Here is a 27,005-nt window from a genome sequence, read left to right as displayed (position 1 = left end):
ACACGAACAGCCTGTTGTATTCTTGCATACTGAACTTCCAGGCAAGCCGAACACCAAAACCCTGCTAATCCGGCACATTGATAAAGCTGTTTCTTGCACTCGTTACACTCGCAAAGAACCCATGGTTCACACTCTCTACAAGCTGGACATATGACAGTTGCCAAGCCTGCGAGAGCCAGAGTGGTGAGTTCACTTGGTCACATCACCATCTCGTGTTCCACTCTCTTGCGTTTTAGGTTCCCTCCACGGCTTAATCCAACGTGCTGGTACCCATCTTGGACCTTGATCTGTCAAAACACAAGCATATCCGCGACCAATCATTTTTATCTCCACTGGACCCTTCCATTGCCCTGATTGCAAATCCTTATACTGTACCCATACTGGTGTGGTTGCTTGCAAACCAGACCGTAATGACATGTGATGAATCACTATCGGAGGTGAGTCATGTTCTCCAGTTAACCGCAAATAGTTCAATACATATAAAGCTTTTGCAAGGCGTTCTGCAGGAGAAGAGGTAATTTCTCCCCCTTTTTGTTTTTGCAAAAGCGCCTTCAGCGTAGTGTGTGCACGCTTGACTATGGCCTGTCCCATGGGAGAATGAGGAATTCCAGTATGTTTACGTATACCCCATAGAGTACAGAATTTAGCAAATCGTTGAGAAACATAGGCAGGTCCGTTACTGGTTTTAATTTCCTGGGGTACCCCCAAAAGTGCTATAGCTGCACACATATGCTTAATAACATGTTTGGCTGTTTCTCCAGTTTGTGCTGTGGCCCAGATGGCGTGCGAATAGATGTCAATGCTTATATGGACATATTTGAGCCATCCAAACTCAGGAACATGGGTAACATCCATTTGCCGTAATTGCAAGGAATGGAACCCACATGGGTTCACGCCTAGGCCAAGCCCAAAACCATTTCCTTGGCAATCCGGACAGGTTTGCACAATGCCACGTGTCTCAGAAATAAGTAAATTAAACTGCCTCGCTAATACTCTAGCCGATTGATGAAAAAATTCATGAGACACTCGAGCTTGTTCAAATAAGTTGGTTTGACGGTTCTCCCAGGTTGCTGCAACCAAATGGTCAGCACAGTTATTACCAATGGCCAGGCCATAATCAGGCTGATGGCTACGTATGTGCACTATAAAATAAGGATACGTTCTCTGATTTAACAAATGTAACAATTGTAACAATAACTAATATAAGAGAGAATTTCGAAGAGATCAAAGCATCAATCGTTCCAGTTTCATAACAGTACCGACAACATACATAGAATCTGAAACAACATTAATCGGTTCATTCTGCCAGTTTTGAAAAGCCCACACCACTGCCCGTAGTTCTAAAGTCTGTAAAGAATCTTGTAAAACACCATTTAGTACTTTGGAGTGCCATTGTCCGTTAAGGCACCAGGTAACCGCTGCCCTTTTTGATTTCTTTCCGGCATCTGTAAATACCGTGAGTCCAGACACCGGAGAATTCGAACGTCGTGGATTCTCTTCAAAAGTTTGATTTCGAATTAATGGCAAAAGTTTCATTGGTGGGTACGCATTAGTTATCTGTCCGGAAAAATCCGCTAATGCATATTGTAAAACCTCTGAGGAAGAGAGAAGCCAATCCAGATAATTCTGGGTAATTGGAACATATATAACCCCCGGCTCACGTCCAGTTAAGTCAACGATACGAAGTCTGCCTTTTATAATAAGGTTTGCAAACATTTCTATACGAGTGCAGACAGTATTCTTAGGTTGGTAAGATAGAAAAACCCATTCTATTATAGACACCGTACAGTAGACCTGTTGCACTAACAAGCCTACCAAATGTTCTCTGCCAGACCCACAATTTATCACAATCAATTGTAGGGGAACTCCTGTCGTCAAGCGTTGCGTGCACCCAGTCATGATTTTTTGAACTGTGAAATCTAAAGCCTTTTCTTGAGTTGGTGAGAGTTGCCGACAAACTTCAGCCTGTGTAGAGGTGCCTAGCAATGACATCAGAGGAGCCAGGTCATCATTGGTGATACTGGATACAGATCACACCCATTGAATATCTCCTATTAATTTCTGTACATCCATTAAAGTTTTAATTTTGGTCGTTAGCTGAATCTTTTGAGGCTTAACAGTACTTTGAGTAATAATCCAACCTAAATAGTGCCATGGTGCGTTCTTTTGTACCTTTTCAGGAGCAATTTTCAGACCCTTTTGCTCTACTGTTTCAGTTAACTCCTTCAAGGTTGCTTCAACATCCAAATTTGGGCCTGCCACTAAAATATAATCCATATAATGACATACAAGCAAAAACGGATTATTTTCCCTAAACGGACGTAAGGCCCAGGCCACAAACATTTGACACAAGGTGGGAGAATTCTTCATTCCTTGTGGCAGAACAACCCAATGATACCGCTTAGCTGGTTCTTTCTTATTTGTTGATGGCACGGAAAAGGCAAATTTTTCTGCATCTTCCGGATGCAACGGTATAGTAAAGAAACAATCTTTTAAATCTACAATAAACAAATTCCATTCTTTTGGTATCATCGCAGGTGATGGTAAACCTGGCTGTAATGCCCCCATATCCTGCATTACTGCATTAATGGCTCGGAGATCATGTAATAGGCGCCATTTTCCTGATTTTTTTTTGGAATAGTAAAAATAGGGGTATTCCAAGGGCTTGTTGAGGGTACAATATGACCTGCCTCCAACTGTTCCTGTACTAACATTTGAACAATATGCAGCCGATCCTCTTTTAGCGGCCACTGGTCCACCCACACAGGAGTTGTAGTGGTTCAGGTGAGCTTCAATGTTGGCTGCTCGACCGTGACCATTCCTGAAAAGGCGATGTCACAAGTCGAGCCCCAAGCTGAGAAAGCACATCTCTACCTATCAAGGCGACAGGTAGCTGCATCACGTATGGCTTGACTGAGACTACGGTTCTATCCATAAATGTAAAAGAAACTAAAGTTTGGCTGATCGTTGTCCTTTGTGGACCCCCTACTCCAACTACACTCATCGCAGCAGGAACAAGGGGCCACGCTGATGGCCAGCTAGAAATAGTCACAATGGTAACATCAGCACCTGTGTCTATCAACCTGTGTCTATCAGGGTAATAGACGATCCTGAAGGATGCGTCACAACCACCTTTTCTTCAGGCTTGCCTCGTGCAATATCAATAGCTAACAAGACATCAGGAGACCCTGTTGAGCCAAAACCTCCGGCACCGCTCTGTTTTGGCAGCCACCTGGGGACCATTAATCGAAATAGTATCAATTGTGCAATTTTTGACCCCTGAGGAATGGTAATCGGGGGGGTCAGCATATATACCATAATCTTTATAATCCCTGTATAATCAGCATCAATAAGGCTCGGTACAATAAAAATGCCCTGACGGGACACGGAGGAGCGCCCAATTAACAGAGCACTCAGTCCATGGCCCAGCAGTCCTAGCTGATCTGAATCAATTAGAGTGACCGCCGTTGTGACTAAAGTGGTATCTACCGCTGTTGCCAGGTCCATTCCCGTGCTTCCTGCGGTGGCGCAACAGTCCAGACGCCCTGTACCGCCTCCTGTACTTGTGTCATAGCGTGAGGAGGACGCATTGTGCTCGGTACCTGGTTTCCCGATCGCCTACACTCCGCAGAATTATGGGTGGCGCTTAGACAATTCACACACCATCTACCTCCACTCTGACGTGGGGAGCTTACTTGCCCGCTTGCTTGTCCCTTACTTGCGTTTCTGCACTCTTTATGAAAATGACCTGATTTTCCACAATTATAACATTTCTTATCATTATTATTACATTTTCCTTTTGATTGCTGTTGCACCAACGGACGTACTGCCACTCCAACAGCAGCAGCCATAACCATAGCCTGTTCTTGGGAAAGCACCCGTTCTGCTGTTTCCAGCAGCTGAGCAGTGGTACTGCCTCGAGGTAGGGTACTAAGAGCTTTCTTGGTTTTATCGTTCGCATTATCAAAAGCAAGTCTAAAAACTTCGCCTTCATGGTCTCATCAAGGTCAGGGTGAGAGAAATGGCGACATGCAATCTATCAACAAACCCAGAATAAGGCTCCGTAGGTCCTTGGCGAACATTTGTAAAAGCAGGAGGGTTTTTTTCCCCTCTAATCCCAACAAAGCCCTGTGAGCTAGCTGTTGACTGAGTTGCAAAACCTCCACAGCAAAATTAGCTTGCCAATCAGTTCGAACGTAAGGTCCCGTCCCCATTAACATCTGTGTCTGTACCCCATACAAAGGATCACCTTGAGGATGTGGGGTGGCACCAGCCTGATCACATAGGTTCTGCCACACACTGAAAAACTGCAACTGCTGAGAAGGGGTGAGCAACATTTGAGAAATCTGCTTTGAATCACGTGGTGTGAGTAAATTTGCAGTAAATAAATGCTCCACCATAGCCCTAGTATAGGGAGAGCCTAGTCCATATTGACTAACAGCCTGTTTCGCCTCCTTTAACAATTTCCAATCAAACGGTTCCCAATCCTTTCCACCCTCCGCATTAGCAAACACCGGAAACGCCATAGGCTCAAGAAACATGACCTCAATTGCCTCGTCTCTAATTACTCCCCTCCATCGGTTTTTCAATTCTTTCTCCCCTCCTACCGCTCCCCCACCCCCCTCAAATCCCGACGATGGCAGCCACGACAAGGCATGATGAGGCAGTGGCAAAGGAGCAGGGTAAGCTGGAGGAGCTCGTAAACTGGATTGATCGTCTAGATGAGCTTCCAACGCTTCCAACTTTTTTAACAACTCCCAGAATTGATGGTCTGTCAGTCCACCAGGTGGTACTCTAGTGCTGCTGCCAGGTGATGGCAGAGTAGAGGGCGGCAGAGGAGGGTACGGCATTGGCTGATCCCTGGAATCCTCAGGGGGGTCTCCTTCGGTACTTTTGACAACAGTGTCTTTGGGAGGGGGAGGAGGAAATTTAGTTTCTTCCTCTTTTCCACTTTCATAAGCAGCTGTCTCAAGAGGGTCTGTAACAGGAGAAGGCTGGCTCGGGGCAGTAACGGCACGACTTGCTACATTCCCCTGTGTTATTCTGCAGCCCCGGGGTTGAGGGATGGCAGCTTCTGGCGATCCCCTAAAAGAAAGGCTTGTGGGGGAAACATCCTTAACTCCGGGTGTTAATGCTGCAAAGGCAGAAGCGGCCGCAGCACGTTCTGCCTGCATTCTTTTCAAAGTCTCTGATACTAACCTCCATACAGTGGAGAGTTTCTCCGCCTCCTTGGATCCTTTACTTACTTCATCCTACAACACCGCTCCTATTTTAGCCCACATATCTTGAGCAAAAGCGTCAGCAACAGTGGGAATAAGTCCTTTATCCCGTGCCCATGATAAGAGCACCTTTAAGGTAGGCGTATCATACTTCAATCCTCTCGTAGAGAGTATATGTTGGAGGAGCTTAACTACCGCCTCTTCTTCTTTGGAGAGCGTAGACCCCAACTCCTCCCCGGCCGCTCGCTTGGCCAGAGCGAGATTCCCTAACTTGATGCGCTAGCGTCTTCCCGAGTGCCAAGGCAGCACTCACTTATTGACCGGCTTCTTCCACCCCCTCCGTCCGTCGGTTGCTCATCGGCTATTCGCTGATCCCAACACCGATCTGAGGGTCCCTGTTCGGGCGCAAGTTGTCGGCACGGAAGGCTCAGACAATAACACTACGACCAATATGATCAGATTAACGCCACTTTATTGCACAGATAGCTCTGTTATTATAGACGTTCTGATTCCACATCACGCGCCGACAATTTGCTGATTGGTTGCACGAGCTGTACATGCAGTAAGCAACATATTATAATTTGCTTAAAACATCTGTCCACGCGAACAATCACCCCTCCTATATCCTGGGACAAGTTCGGCATTTTGCACGCTGAGTTTAGCACACTTTCTCATATCTTGTTTGTCTCAGCATCTCTAATATCGCAACAATGTCTTCACATAACCTTCAAACTCCCAAGGCCTACATAGTTGTTAGCAATTCTTTGGTGCTTCGAGTGTTCACAGGATGACCCCTATGTACTAGAAATCCTCCAATGTTTCAGAACTGCTTGCCTGGACCACAGACCTTGGGGCTACAGGCTTTGCAGGTGCCTTCAACCTCAAAACCACCCTTGCCCACTTGGCTCTCCGCCAGACTCAAAAATTCCACATGTCTGGAGATTGCTCCCATGCCCAAAGAGCCAACAGGGAAAACTGAGGCTTGCCCTAAAGCTCTTGGGGAACTGCTTCCATGGCCAAACAGACCTTGGGGCTGCGGGTTTTCCTGCCGCCTTCAGGCTCAGAACCGCCCTATGCCACTTGGTGCTGTGCCAGCCTCCAAAACTTCCGTAACTCAGGAGATTTCTCCCACTGCCAACGAGCCAGTAGAGAAAACTTTGGCTTTTTCTAAAGCACTTTGGGAACCGCTTGCATGGCCCCTCAGACCTTGCGGCTCCAGGCTTTCCTGGCGCCTTCAGGATCAAAACCCCCCCTGCCCACTGGCGCCGAGAACTCTTCCAAAATTTCCATATATCTGGAGATTGCTCCCACGCCCAAAGAGCCAAGAGGAAAAACTGAGGCTTGTTCTGAATCTCTTTGGGAAACGCTTGCATGGCCCCACAGACCTTGGGGCTACGCGCTTTCCTGGCACCTTCAGCCTCAAATCCACCCTTGCCCACTTCACGCAGCACCACACTCCAAAATTTCCATATGTCTGGAGATTGCTCCCACACCCAAAGAGCCAGGAGGGAAAACTGAGGCTTGTTCTAAAGCTCTTTCTGAACTGCTTGCCTGGCCCCCATACCTTGGGGTTGCAGGCTTTCCAGGTGCCTTCAGCCTCAAAACCACCCTTGCCCACTTGGCGCAGCACCAGACTCCAAAATTTCCATATGTCTGGCGATTGCTCCCACGCCCAAAGAGCCAGCAGGGAAAATTGTGCCTTGTGCTAAAGCTCTCTGGGAACTGCTTAAATGGCCCCACAGACCTTGGGGCTTTGGGCTTTCCTGGCACCTTCAGCTCAAAAACACCTTTTCCCACCTGTCACCAACACCCTCCAAAATTTCCATATGTCTGGTGATTGGTCGCACACCCAGGGAGCTAGGAGGGAAAACTGTGCCTTGTTCTAAAGCTCTTTGGGAACCGCTTGCATGGCCCCACAGACCTTGGGGCTGCGGGCTTTCCTGCTGCCTTCAGCCTCAAAACCACCAATTCCCACTTGGCACCACACCGGTCTCCATAATCTGTCATATGACTTGAGATAGCTCCAACGCCCAAAAGGTCCAAAAGGGAAAACTGAGGATTGTGCTAAACCTCTTTGAGAACCGATTGGCCGGCCGCCATACGTTGGGCTTGCAGGCTTTCCTGGCACCTTCAGACTCAAAACCACCATTTACCACTTGGCGCTGCGCGACACTCAAAAAATTTCTTATGTCTCCAGATTACTCCCACGCCCAAGGAGCTAGGAGGGGAAACTGTGCCTTGTTCTAAAGCTCTTTGGGAACCGCTTGCATGGCCCCACAGACCTGGGGGCTGCAGGCTTTCCTGGTGACTTCAGCCTCAAAATGACCCTTGCCCACTTGGCACCACACGAGCCTCCAAAATCTTTCCTCTGTCTGGAGATTGCTCCCAGACCCATAGGGCCAGGAGGGAAAACTGTGGCTTGGTCTAAAGCTCTTTGGGAACTGCTTACCCGGCCCCTATACCTTGGGGTTGCAGGCTTTCCTGCTGCCTTCAGCCTCAAAGCCACCTTTTCCCACTTGGCGCCGCGCGACACTCAAAAAATTTCATATGTCTGGAGATTACTCCCATGCCCAAAGAGCCAATAGGGGAAACTGTGCCTTGTTCTAAAGCTCTTTGGGAACCGCTTGCACGGGCACACAGACCTTGGGGCTGCGGGCTTTCCTGGCGCCTTCAGCCTCAAAACCACCCTTTCCCTCATGGCGCAGTGCCAGCCTCCAAAATTTCCAGATGTCTGGAGATTGCTCCCACAACCAAAGTGCCAGGAGGAAAAACCATGCCTTGTTCTAAACCTCTTTGGGAACTGCTTGCCTGGCCCCTATACATTGGGGCTGCAGGCTATCCTGGGGCCTTCACCCTCAAAGCTACCTTTGCCCACTTGGCGCTGCGCCAGCCTCAAAAAATTTCATGTCTGGATATTAATCCCACACCCAAGTAACTGGGAGGGAAAACTCCACCTTGCTCTAAAGCTCTTTGGTAACAGCCTGTATGGCCCCACAGGCCTTGGGACTGCGCGCTTTCCTGGCACATTCAGCCGCAAAATCATCCTTTCTCATGTTCGCCAGGGCCAGCCTTCAAATTTCCATATTTCCAGAGATTGCTCCCACGCCCAAAGAGCCAGGAGGGAAAACTGTGGCTTGTTCTAAAGCTCTTTCTGAACTGCTTGCCTGGTCCCCATACCTTGGGGTTGCAGGCTTTCCAGGTGCCTTCAGCCTCAAAACCACCCTTGCCCACCTGTCACCACACACCCTACAAAATTTCCATATGTCTGGCGATTGCTCCCACGCCCAAAGAGCCAGCAGGGAAAATTGTGCCTTGTTCTAAAGCTCTCTGGGAACTGCTTAAATGGCCCCACAGACCTTGGGGCTTTGGGCTTTCCTGGCACCTTCAGCTCAAAACCACCTTTTCCCACCTGTCACCATACACCCTCCAAAATTTCCATATGTCTGGTGATTGGTCGCACACCCAAGGAGCTAGGAGGGAAAACTGTGCCTTGTTCTAAAGCTCTTTGGGAACCGCTTGCATGGCCCCACAGTCCTTGGACTGCAGGCTTTCCTGGCACCTTCAGCCTCAAAACCACCAATTCCCACTTGTCACCACACCAGTCTCCATAATCTGTCATATGACTTGAGATAGCTCCAACGCCCAAAAGGTCCAAAAGGGAAAACTGAGGATTGTGCTAAATCTCTTTGAGAACCGATTGGCCGGCCACCATACCTTGGGCTTGCAGGCTTTCCTGGCACCTTCAGACTCAAAACCACCATTTACCACTTGGCGCCGCGCGACACTCAAATTTCTTATGTCTGCAGATTACTCCCACGCCCAATGAGCCAGGAGGGGAAACTGTGCCTTGTTCTAAAGCTCTTTGGGAACCGCTTCCATGGCCCCACAGACCTTGGGGCTGCACGCTTTCCTGGCGCCTTCAGCATCAAAATCATCCTTTCTCATGCCCACCAGGGCCGACCTCCAAAATTTCCATATGTCTGGAGATTCCTCCCACGCCCAAAGAGCCAATAGGGAAAACTGTGGCTTGTTTTAAAGCTCTTTGGGAACCGCTTGCATGGCCCCACAAACCTTGGGGCTGTGTGCTTTCCTGGAGCCGTCAGCCTCAAAACCACCCTTGCCCACTCGGCACAGCACCACACTCCAAAATTTCCATATGTCTGGAGATTGCTCCCACACCCAAAGAGCCAGGAGTGAAAAATGAGGCTTGTTCTAAAGCTCTTTCTGAACTGCTTGCCTGGCCCCCATACCTTGGAGTTGCAGGCTTTCCAGGTGCCTTCAGCCTCAAAACCACCCTTGCCCACTTGGCGCTGCGCCAGCCTCCAAAATTTCCATATGTCTGGATACTAATCCCACACCCAAGTAACTGGGAGGGAAAACTCCATCTTGCTCTAAAGCTCTTTGGTAACAGCTTGTATGGCCCCACAGGCCTTGGGGCTGCTCGCTTTCCTGGCGCCTTCAGCCGCAAAATCATCCTTTCTCATGTTTCCCAGGGCCAGCCTCCAAATTTCCATATTTCCAGAGATTGCTCCCACGCCCAAAGAGCCAGGAGGGAAAACTGTGGCTTGTTCTAAAGCTCTTTGGGAACCGCTTGCACGGGCACACAGACCCTGGGGCTGCGGGCTTTCCTGGCACCTTCAGCCTCAAAACCACCCTTGCCCACTTGGCGCAGCGCCAGCGTCCAAAATTTCCATATGTCTGGGGATTGGTCCCACACCCAAGGACCTAGAAGGGAAAACTGTGCCTTGTTCTAAAGCTCTCTGGGAACCGCTTGCGTGGCCCCACAGACCTTGGGGCTGCGGGCATTCCTGGTGCCTTCAGCCTCAAAAACACCTTTTTCCACTTGGCACTACACCATCGTCTAAAATTTCCATATGTCTGGTGATTGCTCCTCACCCACAGAGCCAGGAGTGAAAACTGAGGGTTGTTCTAAAGCTCTTCGGGAACCGCTTGCATGGCCCCACAGATCTTGAGGCTCTTGGCTTTCCAGGCACCTTCAGCCTCAAAACACACTTTCTCAGTTTCCCCAGGAGCAGCCTCAGAAATCATGGAATCATAGAATTGTTAGGTTTTTGAAGGAACCTTAGAGGTCGTCTAGTTCCAACCCCCCTGCCATGGGCAAGGACATCTCCCACTATATCTGGCTGCTCGGAGCCCCATCCTGCCTGGTCTTAAAAAGTTCCAGGGATGGGACTTCCCCCACCTCTCTGGTTGATCCTTTCCAGTGTCTCACCACTCTTATGGTGAAGAACTTCTTCCTAACATCCAGTCTGAATCATCCCATCTCTAGTTTTAATCCCTTCCCTCTAGTCCTACCGTTACCCAACATCCAAAGAAGTCCCTCAGCAGCTTTCTTGTAGGCCCCCTTAAGATACTCGTAGGCCACTATAAGGTCTCCTCGGAGCTGCCTTTTCTCCAGACTGAACAACCCCAACCCTCTCACTCGGTGTTCATAGGAGACCATGCCCTGTGATAGGAGATCAGCCCTCTGATCATCCTCGTGGCCCTTCTCTGGATACGTTCCAGCACGTCCATATCTCTCTTGTAGTAGGGGCTCCAGAATTGGAGGCAGTACTCCAGGTGGGGTCTCACAAGAGTGGAGTAGGGGGGGAGAATCACCTCCCTCGACCTGCTGACCATGCTTCTCCTGATGCAGCCCAGTATACGATTCGCTTTCTGGGCTGCTAGTGCGCACTGATGGCTCATGTGGAACCTCTCATCCACCAGCACCCCCAAGTCCTTTTCTTCGGGGCTGCTCTCAAGCCAGTTGCTGCCCAGCCTATATTGGTGCTTGGGATTGCCCTGACCCAGAAGGAGGGCCTTGTACTTGGTCTTGTTGAACTTCATGAGGTTGGCATGGGCCCACTCCTCCAGCCTGTCAAGGTCCCTCTGGATGGCATTCCTTCCCTCCAGCATGTCAGCCGACCCACACATAGAATAGAATCATAGAATTGCTGAGGTTGGAAGGGACCTTTAAGATCATCAAGTCCAACCATTAACCTACCCTGACAAAAACCACTTCTAAACCATGTCCCTAAGTGCTCCACCTACCCTTTTTTTAAACACCTCCAGGGATGGTGAATCCACCACCTCCCTGGGGAGCCTATTCCAATGGTTAATAACCCTTTCAGTGAAAAAATGTTTCCTAATATCCAATCCAAACCTCCCCTGACATAACTTGAACCCGTTTCCTCTCATCCTATCACTTGTCACCAGGGAGAAGAGGTCAGCCCCCATCTCTCTACAACCTCCTTTCAGGTAGTTGTAGAGGGTGATAAGGTCTCCCCTCAGCCTCCTCTTCTCCAAGCTAAACAACCCCAGCTCCCTCAGTCGTTCCTCATAAGGTTTGTCCTCCAGACCCCTCACCAGCTTTATAGCCCTTCTCTGGACACGCTCCAACACCTCAATGTCCCTCTTGTAGCGAGGGGCCCAAAACTGAATGCAGTACTCGAGGTGGGGCCTCACTAGTGCCGAGTACAGGGGGATGATCACTTCCCTAGTCCGTCTCACCACGCTATTCCTGATACAGGCCAGGATGCTGTTGGCCTTCTTGGCCACCTGGGCACACTGCTGGCACATATTCAGCCGGCTGTCAACCAACACCCCAGGTCCTTTTCTGCCAGGCTGCTTTCGAGCCACTCTGCCCCAATCCTGTAGCACTGCATGGGGTTGTTGTGACCCAAGTGCAGGACCCGGCACTTGGCCTTGTTGAACATCATACCATTGGTCTCAGCCCATCGGTCCAGCCTGTCCAGATCCCTCTGCAGAGCCAACGTACCCTCAAGCAGATCAACACGCCCGCCCAGTTTAGTGTCATCTGCGAACTCACTGAGGGTGCATTCAATCCCTTCATCCAGATCATTGATAAAGATATTAAAGAGAACCGGCCCCAGCACCGAGCCCTGGGGGACACCACTTGTGACTGGACACCAACTGGATTTAACTCCATTTACCACCACTCTCCGGGCACGGCCATCCAGCCAGTTTTTTACCCAGCAAAGAGTACACCTGTCCAGGCCATGAGCAGCCAGTTTCTCCAGGAGAATGCTGTGGGCAACAGTGTCAAAAGCTTTGCAAAAATCCAAGTAGATAACATCCACAGCTTTTCCCTCATCCACTAAGTGGGTCACCTTATCATAGAAGGATATTAGTTTTGATAGGCATGACCTGCCCTTCACAAACCCATGCTGACTGGGCCTGATCACCCTGTTCTCCTGCATGTGCCGTGTAATGGCACTGAAGAGGATCTGTTCCATGACCTTCCCAGGCACCGAGGTCAGACTGACTGGCCTGTAGTTCCCTGGATCCTCCTTCCGGCCCTTCTTGTGGATGGTGTCACATTTGCTAACCTCCAGTCAGCTGGGACCTCGCCGGTTGTCCAGGACTGCTCATAAATGATGCAAAGTGGCCTGGCGAGCACTTCCGCCAGCTCTTTCAATACCCTTGGGTGGATCCCATCCGGCCCCATAGATTTGTGCACCTCCAGGTGCTGAAGCAGGTCCCTCACCATTTCCCTTTGGATTACAGGGGCTTCATTCTGCTCCCCATCCCTGTCTTCTAGCTCAGGGGTCTGGGTACTCAGGGAACAACTGGTCCTACTGCTGAAGACTGAGGCAAAGACTTCATTAAGTACCTCAGCCTTTTCCTCATCCTTGGTCACTATGTTGCCAGACCCATCTACTAGAGGACAGAGATAATCCTTAGTCCTCTTCTTATTGCTAATATATTTATAGAAACTTTTTTTGTTGTCCTTGACAACAGAAGCCAGGTTTAGTTCTAGCTGGGCTTTGGCCCTCCTGATTTTTTCCCTACATAGCTTCACTACCTCTTTGTACTCCTCTTGAATGGTCTGCCCTTCCTTCCAGAGGCCATAGATCCTCTTTTTTTCCCTAAGTTGCAACACTAGCTCCCTGTTTAGCCAGGCCGGTCTTTTTCCCCGGCAGCTTGTCTTCTGGCACATGGGGACAGCCTGCTCCTGCGCCTTTAAGACTTCCTTCTTGAAAATCATCCAGGCTTCCTGGGCTCCTTTGCCCTGGAGGACTGCCTCCCAGGGGACTTTGTCAACCAGGCTCCTGAAAAGCCCAAAGTCCGCCCTCCGGAAGTCCAAGGTAGCAGTTCTGCTGACCCCTCTCCTTGCTTCTCGCAGAATCGAAAACTCTATCATTTCATGGTCACTGTTCCCAAGACAGCCTCCAACCTTCACATCCCCCACAAGACCTTCCCTGTTTACAAACAACAGATCCAGCAGGGCACCTTCCCTAGCTGGCTCTCTCACTAGCCGTGTCAGGAAGTTATCCCCAGTACATTCCAGGAACCTTCTAGACTGTTCCCTCCCTGCTGTATTGTATTCCCAGCAGATGTCCGGCAAATTGAAGTCCCCCACGAGGACAAGAGCTCACGATCTTGAGACTTCTCCCAGTCGTTTATAGAACATTTCATCTGCCTCCTCATCCTGATTGGGCGGTCTATAACAGACTCCTACTACGATATCCTCCTTGTTAGCCCTGCCCCTGATCCTTACCCATAAACATTCAGTCTCATTATCACCATCATTTAGTTCAAAGCATTCATAACACTCCTTAACGTACAGGGCCACACCCCTGCCTCTCCTTGCTTGCCTATCCTTCCTGAAGAGCCTATAGGCATCCATGGCAGCACTATAGCTATGTGAGTCATCCCACCACGTTTCTGTGATGGCGACTACATCATAATTATCCTGCTGCACAATGGCTTCTAGCTCCTCCTGTTTGTTGCCCATGCTACGTGCGTTAGTGTCTAAGCACTTCAGCTGGGCTATAGGTCCTTTCTCCTTTTTACTGGCGGGAGCCGAAATTCTGCCACCCCCAGACTTATTCCTAAGGAGCCTGGTTACGCCCCCTGTCTTTTCCAAGTCTAGTGCCAGCATGCCACCTTCAGGCTTTTTGCTAGCAAGCTTGGATCCATCCCCATCCCCCTTCGAATCTAGTTTAAAGCCCTGTCAATGAGCCCCGCCAACTCCTGCCCTAAAACCCTTTTCCCCCTCTGAGACAGGCTTTTGCCGTCTGTTGCGAGCAGGCCTGGCGTCCTGAAAAGCAGCCCATAACCAAAGAACCCAAAGTCCTGCCGATGACACCAGTCTCTGAGCCAGGCATTGAACAGCTGGCATTTCCTATTAATCTTCTCATCAATCCTCGCAACTGTTGGGATAGGAGCAAACACTACTTGTGCTCCTGATGCCCTAACCATCCGTCCCAGGGCCCTGAAGTCTTTCTTCATTGCCTTCAGGCTTCTTTCTGAAATTTCATCATTGCCTAACTGAAAAATCAATAAAGGGTAGTAGTCAGTAGGCCTAACTAGGGTAGGGAGTTTCTTCTGGACATCCTTAACTTTGGCCCCAGGGAGACAGCAGACTTCCCTACAGATTGGGTCTGGTCTACATATGGGACCTTCCACTCCCTTCAGAATCGAGTGCCCTACTACAAGGGCCTATCTTTCTTTCATAACTGAGGATGTTGTTATACAAGGCATAATCCGTCTTGGCCTCGGTGACAACTCCAAGTTCAGCAAGCTGTTGTCCTTCTCATCCTCCGGTTCCCTTTGCAGAACATCATATCCATTCTGCAAGGGCATCTGGGATGGTGTGGGGGTCACCTGGGTGGCACGCCTGCCACGCCGGACGGGGACTTGTTGCCACTGGCCCCTGTCCTCTGAATCTCCACATTCAGCTATGCTGCTAGAGGGTGGGGTGTGCTCTGTATGTGGAGCTCTGTCTGCCTGAGATGCTTCTTTCAGGGAAGGCAGGATGCGACTCCAGTTATCTATCTCCTGTTCACAATCCCTTATACTTCTCAAACGACTTACCTCCTCACGAAGCCCCATCACTAGGTGAAGGAGTTCCTCTACCTGGGCACACCTCCCACAGGTCTGCTCACCACTACCATTCAACACCAGCGCAAGAGCAGGGCACACCCTGCAGCCTGACACCTGGGTGGCAGCATGTTCCCATGCAAGCTCTGTCTGAGTGGCCACATCGGAGCTGCTCAGTGCAGAGCTCAGGGATAGCATGGCCTTCTGCCGAGTTCTTACCATGACGTCCTGGTCAGGTTGAGAGGTTTCCAGTAACTTACTGTTCAAGGAGCAGCGTCCGGTACACCCGCTCTCACCGCGGTGACACCCACCAGCTGCCTGCGTGCTGGGTGCACAGCAGCCGGCCGCTGCGCTCCGGGACAGTCCGTTTAGAACTGCCGCGTGTGTCATTGTCTCCGCCCCTGCCGCGTCAGCAGCCCACCCCCGAGCTGCCAGTTCCGGCACGAGGCAGCCGCTTTTCCCAGCCACGAAAGCCCTCAGAAGAGCCTTTTTGCCAGCCTTACCCTCTGCGATCCCCTTCCCCAGTGAGGCCTTACCTGCACTGGAGCTGGTCTCCTCCGCACAGCTTGATGTCTTCGGCAAACTTGCTGAGGGTGCACTCTATGCCACTGTCCATATAGCTGACAAAGGTGTTAAACAAGACCGGTCCCAATACTGATCCTTGAGGGACTCCACTTGTCACTGGCCTCCACTTGGACATGGACCCATTGACCGCCACTCTTTGTGTGCGGCCGTCAAGCCAGTTCTTTATCCACTGAATTGTCAGTCCATCAAAGCCATATTTTATCAGCTTGGAGACCAGGATGTCATGCGGGACAGCGTCAAAGGCTTTGTTCAGGTCCAGGTAAATGACATCAGTTGCTCTCCCCTTGTCTATTGATGTTGTGACCTTCTCATAGAAGGCCACCAGGTTTGTCAGGCACAATTTGCCCTTGGTGAAGCCATGTTGATTGTACCCGATCGCCTCTTCGTTATTCTTCTGCCTCGGCAGTGCCTCCAGGAGGATCTGCTCCATAATCTTACCAGGCACGGAGGTGAGACTGACTGGCCTATAGTTCCCTGGTCCATCCTTCTTTCCCTTTTTGAAAATGGGGATTATGTTTCCCCTTTTCCAGTCAGTGGGGACTTCACCAGACTGCCATGACTTTTGGAATGTAATAGAGAGCTGTTTAGCAACCTCATCCACCAGCTCCTTCAGTACCCGTGGGTGTATCCCATCCGGTCCCATGGACTTGTTCACTTTCAGGTTCTTCAGATGGTCACGACCCTGATCTTCACTTGCAATGGGCAGTTCTGTCCAACCCCTGCCATTGTCTTCTGTGACTCTGGGAGTGTGGCTGGAGCCCTTGCCAGTGAAGACTGAGGAAAAGAAGTCATTGAGAACCTCGGCCTTCTCCATATCACTTCTCACCAGTTCCCCCATTTCCTTTCTGAGGGGGCCTACACTCTCCCTAGCCCCCTTCTTACCATTAATGTACCTATAGAAATTTTTGCTGTTTCCCTTGATCTCCTTGGCTAGATTTAATTCCAGCTGAGCTTTAGCTTTTCTCACCAGGTCTCTTGCTGTTCGGACAGCTTCCTTATATGCTCCCCATTCTAGCTGTCCTTTCTTCCACTCCTTATAAAGTTTCTTTTTGCGTGACAGTGTGTCCAGGAGCTCCCTGTTCATCCAGGCAGGTCTCCTAGCACTCTTTCCTGCCTTCCTCTTTGTCGGTATAGTTTGCTCCTGGACATGGAGAAGGTGATCCTTGAATACTGAGCAGCTGTCCTGGGCCCCCCCTTCACTCTAGAGCTTTGTCCCACAACACTTTGGCCAGCAGATCCCTGAAGCGATCCAAGTCTGCATGCCTAAAGTCCAGGGTCATAAGCTTGCAATATATCCTCCTAGTTGCCCTGATGATCTTAAATTCTATCTCTTCGTGGTCACTGCAGCCAAGGTTATCCCTGAGCCTCACATTGGTCACCAGCCCTTCCCTGTTGGTGACAACGAGGTCCAGCATAGCACTGTTTCTTGTTGGTTCCTCTACCATTTGGAGGAGGAAGTTGTCATCTATGCATTCCAGAAACATCCTGGATTGCTGGGGCCTGGCTGTGTTGTCCCTCCAGCAGATGTCAGGGTGGTTGCAACCAGTTCCTCCTGCAGAGCCCCATACTTGTTCTGCAAGGGCACTATAGGTGGTGCGCTTCTTACAGGAACCTGCTTGCTCCGTTTCTTTCTTTTGATCCATCAGACAGAGACCTGCTCCCATTGACCCAGCTCATGAGGGTTACTACGGGAGGGCTGGGGGGCTTGCTGGTGAAAGGATACAGAATCCTCTGGTCCACTAAGAGTTACCTCCCATTCTGTTTTTGCAGAGAGCAGTTTGTGGAAATGGTCAATTTCCCTCTCACTCTCTCTGATGTTCCTCAATCTACTCACCTCTTCTTTGAGCTCCATCACTTCACCTTGGAGCTGTGCCACCCAGCGGAGAAGGCCATCAACCTGCTCAGACCGCACGCAGCCGTGGTCAACATTGTCACCCGCTGCCAGTGAAAGGCTGTGGCATTGCTCACAGCCTCTGGCCTGGATACCAATACCCATTTGGGTGGGTGCTGGGAAAACACTCTTCCTCCTCCAAGTGGCAACAATCACTCCTTGAGTGAAGTGCAGCACCTCGTGTTCTGCCCAACGAGCTGCAGACAGCAGCTGAAACAGCCCAACGAGCTGCAAACAGCCACAGCACCCCACCTGGGGCACCCACAGTAGGTTGGCTTGCCCTGTGGGCAGCAAGTTACTGCCCTCACAGAGGCTTCTTATAGTCTGATAAACGGTGGGTGGTGATGGATCTGCCCATGCTAGCTCAGCAGGCCCCCCCCACAAGCTATCAGCTGTCAGTCCCCAGCACAGGCACACGGCTTTTCCTGGCTTCCAAGAAGCCCCAAACAGAGCTCTTTGCCAGCCCTTTTGGCCTCAGATCACTTTAGATCTGGGTGATGACGGGCACGATAGTTCTCCTACCTTGGAGGCATCAGCGAGGTCTAGTCAGACCTCCCCCTGCATCAAAACCTCTGCAGTAAAGAAGAAAAGACCTTGTCATAGGTGACTCCCTCCTGAAGGGAGCGGAAGGCCCAATATGCAGGCCGGACCCGATACATAGGGAGGTCTGCTGCCTCCCTGGGGCCCGGGTCAAGGATGTGAAGAGGATGCGTCTTTCCCTGGTACGGCCCTCAGACTACTACCCACTTTTGCTCTTTCAGGTAGGCAGGGACGAGGTAACAAGGAGAAGTCCAAGGGCAATGAAGAAAGATTTCAAGACCCTGGGACGCCTGGTCAAGGGATCAGGAGCGCAAGTTGTGTTCTCGTCTATCCTCCCAGTTGCGGGGAATGACGAGGGGGTAAATAGGAGGAGCCAGCAGATCAATACCTGGCTTCGAACCTGGTGCTGCCGGCAGGACTTTGGGTTCTTTGATCATGGCCTGACCTACAAAACACCTGGCCTGCTGGTAACAGGTGGGAATACCTTGACTTCCAGGGGAAAAAGGGTTCTAGGACAAGAGTTCTCAGGGCTCATTGAGAGGGCTTTAAACTAGGTTTGAAGGGGGGTTGGGGACGGTACTGGGCTTGCTAGTGAGGTGCCAGGGCATAGTTGCTCAGTGCTTGTGGGCCAGTGTGCCAGTATTTCTGAAAGCCAGAAGGCATACCACATCTCAAGGTACACTCACACATCTCAAAACTACACACACAACTCCCTCTCTGAAATGCACCACTGCATTTGGTGCATTATACACCAATGCACGCAGCATGGGGAATAAGCGGGAAGAGATGGAAATCTGTGTGCGGTCACAGGGCCACAATCTCATTGCAGTTACTGAGACATGGTGGGACAGCTCACATGACTGGAATGCTGTCATGGATGGCTATGTCCTCTTCAGGAAAGACAGGCCAGTGAAGCGAGGTCGTGGAGTTGCATTTGGAGTTGCACGTGAGAGAGCATTTGGAATGCATCAAGCTCTTACTAGGGGTGGATGAAGAAAGGGTCGAGAGCTTATGGGTAAGGATTAAGGGGCAGGCAAATATGAGGGACACTGTTGTGGGTGTTTATTACAGGCCACCTGATCAGGATGGGGAAGCTGATGAGGCTTTCTACAGGCAGCTGAAGGTAGCCTCACAATCGCAGGCCTTGTTTCTCATGGGGGACTTCAATCACCCCAATATCTGCTGGGAAGACCACACAGCCAGGCACGCACAGTCCAGGAGGCTCCTCCAGTGCATTGATGATAACTTTTTGACACAGGTGGTACAGGAGCCAACAAGGAGAGGAGCACTCCTGGACCTGGTACTGACAAACACAGAGGGACTGCTGGAGGACATTAAGGTTGGGGGCACCCTAGGTTGTAGTGATCATGAAATGATAGAGTTCAGGATCATGAGTACTACGCACAAAACAACAAGAAGTAAAATTACAACCTTGGATTTCAGAAGGGCTATCTTTGACCTCTTCAAGAAACTGCTTGGAGAGATCCCGTGGGCTAGGGCTCTGGAAGGCAAAGGGGCTCAAGAAAGCTGGTTGGTATTCAAAGACCACTTCCTCCAAGCTCAGGATCGGTGCATCCCTAAGAGAAATAAATCGGCTAAGGGATGCAGGAGACCTGCATGGTTGAGCAGGGAGCTTCTGAAAAAGCTCAAGTGGAAGAAGAAAATTTACAATAAGTGGAAGAAGGGACTGACCCCTTGGGAGAGTTACAAGAATGCTGCCAGAGCGTGCAGGGATGAAACAAGGAAAGCCAAGGCCACCTTGGAATTAAACCTGGCTAGGGATGTCAAGCTCAACAGGAAGGGCTTCTACAAGTATATTGGAAGCAAAAGGAAGACCAGAGAAGTTGTGGGCCCACTGTTGAATGAGACAGGAGCCATGATGACGGAGCATGCAGAGAAGGCGGAGTCACTGAATGACTTCTTTGCTTTGGTCTTTACTGCTCAGACCAGCCTTCAGGAGTCCCCGGCATTGGGGGAAGTAACAGGGAAAGAAGAAGACTTCCCTTGGGTAGAGGAGGATCGAGTGAGGGATCAATTAGATCAATTAGATATTCACAAGTCCATGGGCCCCAATGGGATGCACCCGAGAGTGCTGAGGGAGCTGGCGGAAGTCATTGCTGGGCCGCTCTCCCTCATCTTTGAAAGGTCCTGGAGAACAGGAGAGGTGCGTGAGGACTGGAGGAAAACCAATGTCACTCCAGTCTTCAAAAAAGGCAAGAAGGAGGAGCTGGGGAACTACAGGGCGGTCAGCCTCACCTCCATCCCTGGAAAGATGATGGAACAGCTCGTTCTGGACGTCATCTCAAGGCATGTGGAAGAAAAGAAAGCTATCAGAAGTACTCATCATGGATTCACCAAGGGGAAATCATGTCTGACTAATCTGATAGCCTTCTATGATGGCATGACTGGATGGATAGATGATGGGAGGGCTGTAGATGTGGCCTACCTTGACTTAAGCAAGGCTTTCGGCACAGTCTCCCACATCCTCATAGGGAAGCTTAGGAAGAGTGGGCTTGATGAATGGACAGTAAGGTGGATAGATAACTGGTTGAAAGACAGAGCTCAGAAGGGGGGATCCCCCTGTGTGATTAGGGACACAGAGTCTAGTTGGAGGTCAGTGATGAGTGGTGTTCCCCAGGGGTCAGTACTGGGTCCAGTCCTCTTCAATATATTCATCAATGACCTGGATGAAGGGATAGAGTGCACCCTCAGCAAGTTTGCTGATGACACAAAGCTTGGGGGGGTGGCTGACACAGCAGAAGGCTGTGCCACCATACAGAGAGACCTGGACAGGTTGGAGATTTGGTCAGAGAGGAACCTTATGAAATTCAAGAAGGGCAATGTAGGGTGCTGCACCTGGGGAGGAATAACCCCCTGCACCAGGACAGGTTGGGGGTGACCTGCTGTAGAGCAGCTCTGTGGAAAGAGACCTGGGAGTCCTGGGGGACAACAGGATGACTGTGAGCCACTGATGGGGCCTGGTGGCCAAGAAGGCCAATGGCATCCTGGGGGGCATCAAGAAGAGTGTGGCCAGCAGGTGGAGGGAGGTCATCCTCCCCCTCTACTCTGCCCTGGGGAGGCCGCACCTGGAGTACTGTGTCCAGTTCTGGGCTCCCCGGTTCAAGAGGGATAGGGAACTGCTGGAGAGGGTGCAGCAGAGAGCTACCAAGATGCTGAGGGGACTGGAACACCTCTCTTATGAAGAAAGGCTGAGGGATTTGGGTCTCTTCAGTCTGGAAAAAAGACAGCTGAGGGGGGACCTTATCAACACTTATAAATACTGAAAGGGTGGGTGTCAGGAGGATGGGGCCAGGATCTTTTCAGTGGTGCCCGGGGACAGGACAAGAGGTAACGGGCACAAACTTGAGCATAGGAAGTTCCACCTAAACATGAGGAGGAACTTCCTTCCTGTGAGGGTGGCAAAGCACTGGAACAGGCTGCCCAGAGAGGTGGTGGAGTCTCCAACTCTGGAGACATTCAAAACCCGCCTGGATGCATTCCTGTCTAACCTGCTCTAGGTGACCCTGCTCTGGCAGGGGGGTTGCACTAGATGATCTCCAGAGGTCCCTTCCAACCCTATGATCATATGATTCTATGATCGCTTCCCCAGAGCAGACTTACCTGCCATGAAGCTTGTCTCCGCACCAAAAATAGCAAACATCTGGAGATTGCTCCCACACAGAAGGAGACAGGAGGAAAAACTTGCACTTTCTAAAGCTCTCTGGGAACCACTTGCATCGCTCCACAGACCTTGGGGCTCCAGGCTTTCCTGGCGCCTTCAGCCTCAAAACCACCCTTTCTCACTTCCCCCGGGGTCGGCCTCAAAAATTTCCGTATGTCTGGAGATTGCTCCCACGCCCAAGGAGCCAGGAGGGAAAACTGTTACTTGTTCTAAAGCTCTCTGGGAACCACTTGCATGGCCCCACAGACCTCATGGCTGCCACATGGCAAGTGCCAGAAGGAAAGAATTGTGTTTCTTATCATGGTCTGTGGGAACTGCTTTCACTGTCCCAGTTACCTAAGTGCTAACACTGTCCCCAGAGCTGGGCTTAAAACCAGTAAACATCTAAAGATTGCTCGCACATGGAAAGTGGCAGGAGGGAAAAGTGGGGTTTGGTCTCACTGTCCCTGGGAACAGCTTTCACTGCCGCAGTCACCTCAGTGCTCACGCTTTTCCCAGAGCGGGGCTCAAAACCAGCAACCATCTAAAAATTGCCCTAATATGGAAAGTGCCAGAAGGGAAAAGTTATCCTTGTTTTCACTGGCTCTGGGAACTGCTTTCACTGCCCCACTTACCTAAATGCTAACACTCTCCAAAGCGCTAAGCTCAAAACCTGCAAACTTCTAGAGTTTGGTCGCATATGGAAAGTAACAGTGAGGAAAAGTGGGGCTTGTTTTCACTGTATCTGGGATCTGCTTTCAGTGCCCCAGTTACCAGCGCTGGGCTCAGCAACTGCAAACATATAGAGATTGACCCCACATGACAAGTGACAAGAGGGAAAAGTGGTGCATGTTTTCACAGTCTCTGTGAGCTAATTTCACCTTCCCTGTACTGTAAGTGCTAACATTCTCCCCACAGCTGGGTTCAAAGAGAGCAAACATCTAGCCATTGCTCCCTCATGGCAAGTGCCAGGAGGAAAAAATTTGCTTATTCTCACTGTCTCTGGGAACTTCATTTACTGCCCAGTAACTTAAGTGCTAACACTCACCAAAGCATGAAGCTCAAAACCTGCAAACATCTAGAGATTGCTCCCACATTCAAAGTGCCAGGAGAAAAAAAGTGGGGCTTGTTCTCACTGTCTCTGGAAACTGTTTTCACTGCCACAGTAACCTAAGTGCTACCACTCTCCCGAGAGATGGGCTCAACATCAGGAAGCATCGAGAGATTACTCCAACATGAAAATTGCCATGCCGGAAAAGAGGAACTTGTTTTCACTGTCCCTGGGAACTGCTTTCACTGCCCCTGTAATCTAAGTGCTAACACTCTCCCCGGAGCTGGACTCAAAAACAGCAACCTTCTCAGGATTTCTCCCACAATGAAGGAGCCACGGGGAAACGTTGTGCTTATGCTCTCTGTCTCTGGGAACTGCTATGACTGCTTTTATATTCTAACTGATACTACTCTCCCCAGCGCTAAGCTCAAAACCAGAAAACATCTGGAGATTGCTACCAGAAGGCAAGTGCCAGGAGGGAAAAGTAGTGCTTCTTTTCACTTTCTCTGGGAACAGCTTTCACAGCACCAGTAACCTAAAGCTTAAAACTCTATCCAGAGCGGAGCTCAATGAAAGCAAACCTATAGAGATTGACCTAAAATGGCAAGTGCCAGGAAGAAAACTGCAGTTTGTTCTCATGGTCTCTGGGAACCGCTTGCATGGCCACACAGACCTTGGGGCTGCGGGCTTTCCTGGTGCCTTCAGCCTCAAAACCACCCTTTCCCACTTGCCCCAGGGCTGGCCTCAAAAATAGCAAATGTCTGGAGATTGGTCCCACACCCAAGGTTCCAGGAGGGAAAACTGTGTCTTGTTCTCATGCTCTCTAGGAACCACTTCCATTGCCCCACCAGCCACAGGGTGCCAGGCTTTCCTAGTGACCTCAGCCTCAAACCCATCTCCTCCCCTGGCCCTTGCACCTGGAGCCAAAAATCCCGAATGTCCAGGGATGGCTGCCACAGAGAAGGCGCCGGGAGGGAAAACCCTTCTCATTGCTGGGGGGTTATTAGCCCAGTGAGTGTTTATCACTGGGCCCCAGAGCCCTTGTTTTCCAGTAAACTGACATGGTCTGGCAGGTGATGGTTTGACGAGTAATTTTTTACCTTCAGTCATCTGTACATAACTACACATGTACAGCATTTCTCCTTCCACCTTCTTTGCATTTCACATACAATTCTCTGATCTTGCAAAGGTTTGCCGCAGCACTATTTGTAACCACTGGGCTAGGATATAATTGGAAGAGAAAACCCTTCTGCAATTGTGCCTGGGTGAATCTGCAAACCTGGGTCTTTGAGTTCAGTGGCCAGGGCAGTCGCTCACCATGTCTCCCTCCCCTGCCTGGAGCTCTTTCCTCTGCCACTTTATATGTTCCCTCCTGCCAAGTCAACTGAAGAATGGTGCATGCATTTGTCTCTAAGGTGGGAGGCTGCATTGAAGAGCTGAGTAACTCAGAGGCCTCAATTTAAGAAGAATGATTCACAGTGCGCTGCCTGCATTTCAAAACCCGTGTATCTGAAATTTGAATGGGGAGGGGAAAGGGGGGACTTCAGCGCTTTAATTTTCAAGCTGACAAACCTTGCAGCAAGGATGGTTGAAAGGGCTCAGGAGGGTGGGGTGTGGAGGTGGGCAGCAACCACAGTGAAGGGAGGAGGATTTTGAACAAGCAATTTGTGTAAAATGGATAAACAGCAGCTGGAGTCCCAGTCTGCCCATCCTGCGTTTTATCCTGGCCAGTCCTCTGCTGCTGGGTGACAGGCTGAAGTCCTCTGGATGAAATCTGGGGAAAGCACGCATGTGTTGCAGTGACGTCTCCAGGCTGCACTCACTAATGATCCAAACAGCTGTACAATGTCAAAAGCAAAGCAGGATACCAGGAATAACTTTAGCATTTGGAATGAATGTAAACTGAAGGAACACGCCAAAGCAGTAAGACAGAGTAGGTGAAGGAAGGACTAAAAGTGAACGTGGATTCCTGCACCTTTAATGAGAAACAGTGAAACACTGTGAAAATAGCGAAACCACCATTGTGTACAGGAAAGAAGGGATCCAAATTATGTCCACATCAGAATTTATTCCCCACAGCAAAGGTGGTGCTTTGTGTTGCTGTACCACTGCTGTGCCTTCTTTGACTGGCCTGCATCCTGTGGTGTCATTTTAGACTACACAAATCACCATCATTCCTTCCTTTATAGGTTGTGTGGTGATAAAAGGAATGCCCCAAAATAAGTGAGCATCATTTAGTACTTTTCTTCTGAGTCATAAAAAAAAAGAACTGTGTGAATATTTCCTCCCCTGCAAGCCTAATGTGGATGTTAACTTTGAAACATCATTAAATGCTAAATGTGTTATCTACATAATGCTGGTCCTTTGGCAAGGCAGGGGAAAGAAGATAGAAAGGAAGACTCCGAGAAAGGAATTTGGAAGTAATAAAGAAAAAAACAAGAAAAGGATCAAGTGGAAGAAAGAAAAGAGGGGAAAGGGGACAGAAACGGCAGGGAGAACCGAGCTGTTTGTTACAGCAAGCTCATGCTAGATAGATACTTGTGATCCGTAATACCGGGATTTGTGAAGCAGTTGCACCGTGTTGTGTGGTTGTGCTGCACACACAACTGTCTTAACTCCGGTCTCCTGGAGACTTAGAGCAGCGTGCAATCCCAGTGATGTATCCCAAAGCACAGGCTGGAATCAGGATTGTGTTCTGGCTTCCTTGGAAGAGCGAGACGCTTGGTTTTAAAGAATGGAAACGAGAGATTGGGTTGTCTTTTAGATGTCTTGATCTGGAAAGGCTGCCTTAATTCTATTAACCTTTAGGAGAGCAGTTAACATCTAATATTCTTTAATGATAATATGTTGACACCATCTCTGGTTGCACAATCTTAACTTTACATGGAATGTTTTGCATGGACTTTGTACACTGTATATGGCAAAAGCAAAAGCAGACATTCCCATGGTGTTTCTGCAGGGTGCTGAAGTTTTGGCCTTTGTCTTTCCTATGGAGCAAACTCTTAACTTGTGAGCAGCTGAGACACCACCTGCAGCACCTCCAGGTCATCAGCAGCAACAACAATGCTCAAAACCAGACTCACCCAATGAGGTATGGAGTACACATAAAGTCATGCATGTCTTTGCTCTAGCCCTGTCTCGTCTCGGGAGCCCAAACCATGGACCCTGTGCCAGCCCAGCACTATGGGGTCCTCACTGCACCATGCCATGTTGCCTTCCTTGCTCTACTCCCTGCTAGTCCGCAGATCTTTGCACTCTGCTTTAATTAATTTTGTCTTTTGCCTGATATATGCCTTTTTTCCCTAGCCTGGGAAAGGCAACCAGCTATTGCCCACAGAAAGCTTGTACCGCACCCATGTGTGTAGTACTTTGCTGTCACTACTCCCACAAGCTCATTGCTTCCACATATGCTGCTTTTAACCAAAAGCTGCAATCAGTATTCAGCGGCACTTTCCATAAGAGCAGAATGCTTTAAATGCTCTCCTCTTTCACCCACTCTTTTGGGGAATCTTTGTTGCGGTAACTGCAGACCAGAGACTCCAACAGCAGCAACAACGTCAGTGTAATAGAGAAAGCAAACACGCAGCCCAGCGAGTGGAACAGGGAGAGGCAGAGATCTGAGACGGATATTGAATGCCCTGTGGCCATTACACAGCGAGTCTTGTTCTGTGTGGTTCTCTGATCCTGCAGTAATAGACTCCCAGGGAACACTTAAAATAGATTAGCAGATTTGGAGGCCAAAAGTAACCGTGACTGTTTAATCTGATTTCCCCAATAACTCACATCATGATATTCCATTCAGAAACTCTAGCGGGGAGGGGGCAGTTCAGCAGCCCTTCTGGAAATGTCTGTGTACCCAGAAACACGATTTATTACATTGACTACTGGTTCAACTAAAGTATACCTCTCGGAAAGCCATCTGATCTCAACGTGGATATTCCAAGGCTGGCGCCCTTAGTATTGGTATATCCCCCCTGAATGTGTGTGTGTGTGTGCATATATATGTACACACACACACTTTGTTTAGCATTCCTCTTTGTAGCTTCAATCCCACTCTTCTCTCCCCTCGCTAAGAAAGGTTTTGCGGTGTGGCAGGCTCCGAATGGCTCTGTGTTTGGCCACAGAAGCAGCAGCACAGCAGTGAAAGTCAAAAGACCTCCACACTGTGCCTCTAATTTTCCTGCTGTCCCCGGGACATTAAAGATTCTATGT

General features: G+C 49.9%; 1 protein-coding gene across 1 annotated transcript in view; it reads left to right on the top strand.

The window, feature by feature from the left end:
* Positions 1 to 420: 420 nt before the first annotated feature.
* Positions 421 to 27,005, top strand: part of PIGQ (phosphatidylinositol glycan anchor biosynthesis class Q) — a 47,524-nt gene continuing 20,939 nt past the window's right edge. The window contains exons 1-6 of the mRNA XM_074599347.1: positions 421 to 437; positions 762 to 844; positions 2,768 to 2,902; positions 3,502 to 3,598; positions 17,421 to 17,594; positions 25,753 to 25,884. Coding sequence (XP_074455448.1) covers positions 421 to 437; positions 762 to 844; positions 2,768 to 2,902; positions 3,502 to 3,598; positions 17,421 to 17,594; positions 25,753 to 25,884 — 638 coding nt within the window. The remainder of the gene's footprint in view (positions 438 to 761; positions 845 to 2,767; positions 2,903 to 3,501; positions 3,599 to 17,420; positions 17,595 to 25,752; positions 25,885 to 27,005) is intronic.

The sequence above is a fragment of the Larus michahellis genome, chromosome 8, assembly GCF_964199755.1.
Source record: "Larus michahellis chromosome 8, bLarMic1.1, whole genome shotgun sequence".
Taxonomy (NCBI): Eukaryota; Metazoa; Chordata; class Aves; order Charadriiformes; family Laridae; genus Larus; species Larus michahellis.
This window is presented reverse-complemented; position numbering and strand designations above follow the sequence as displayed.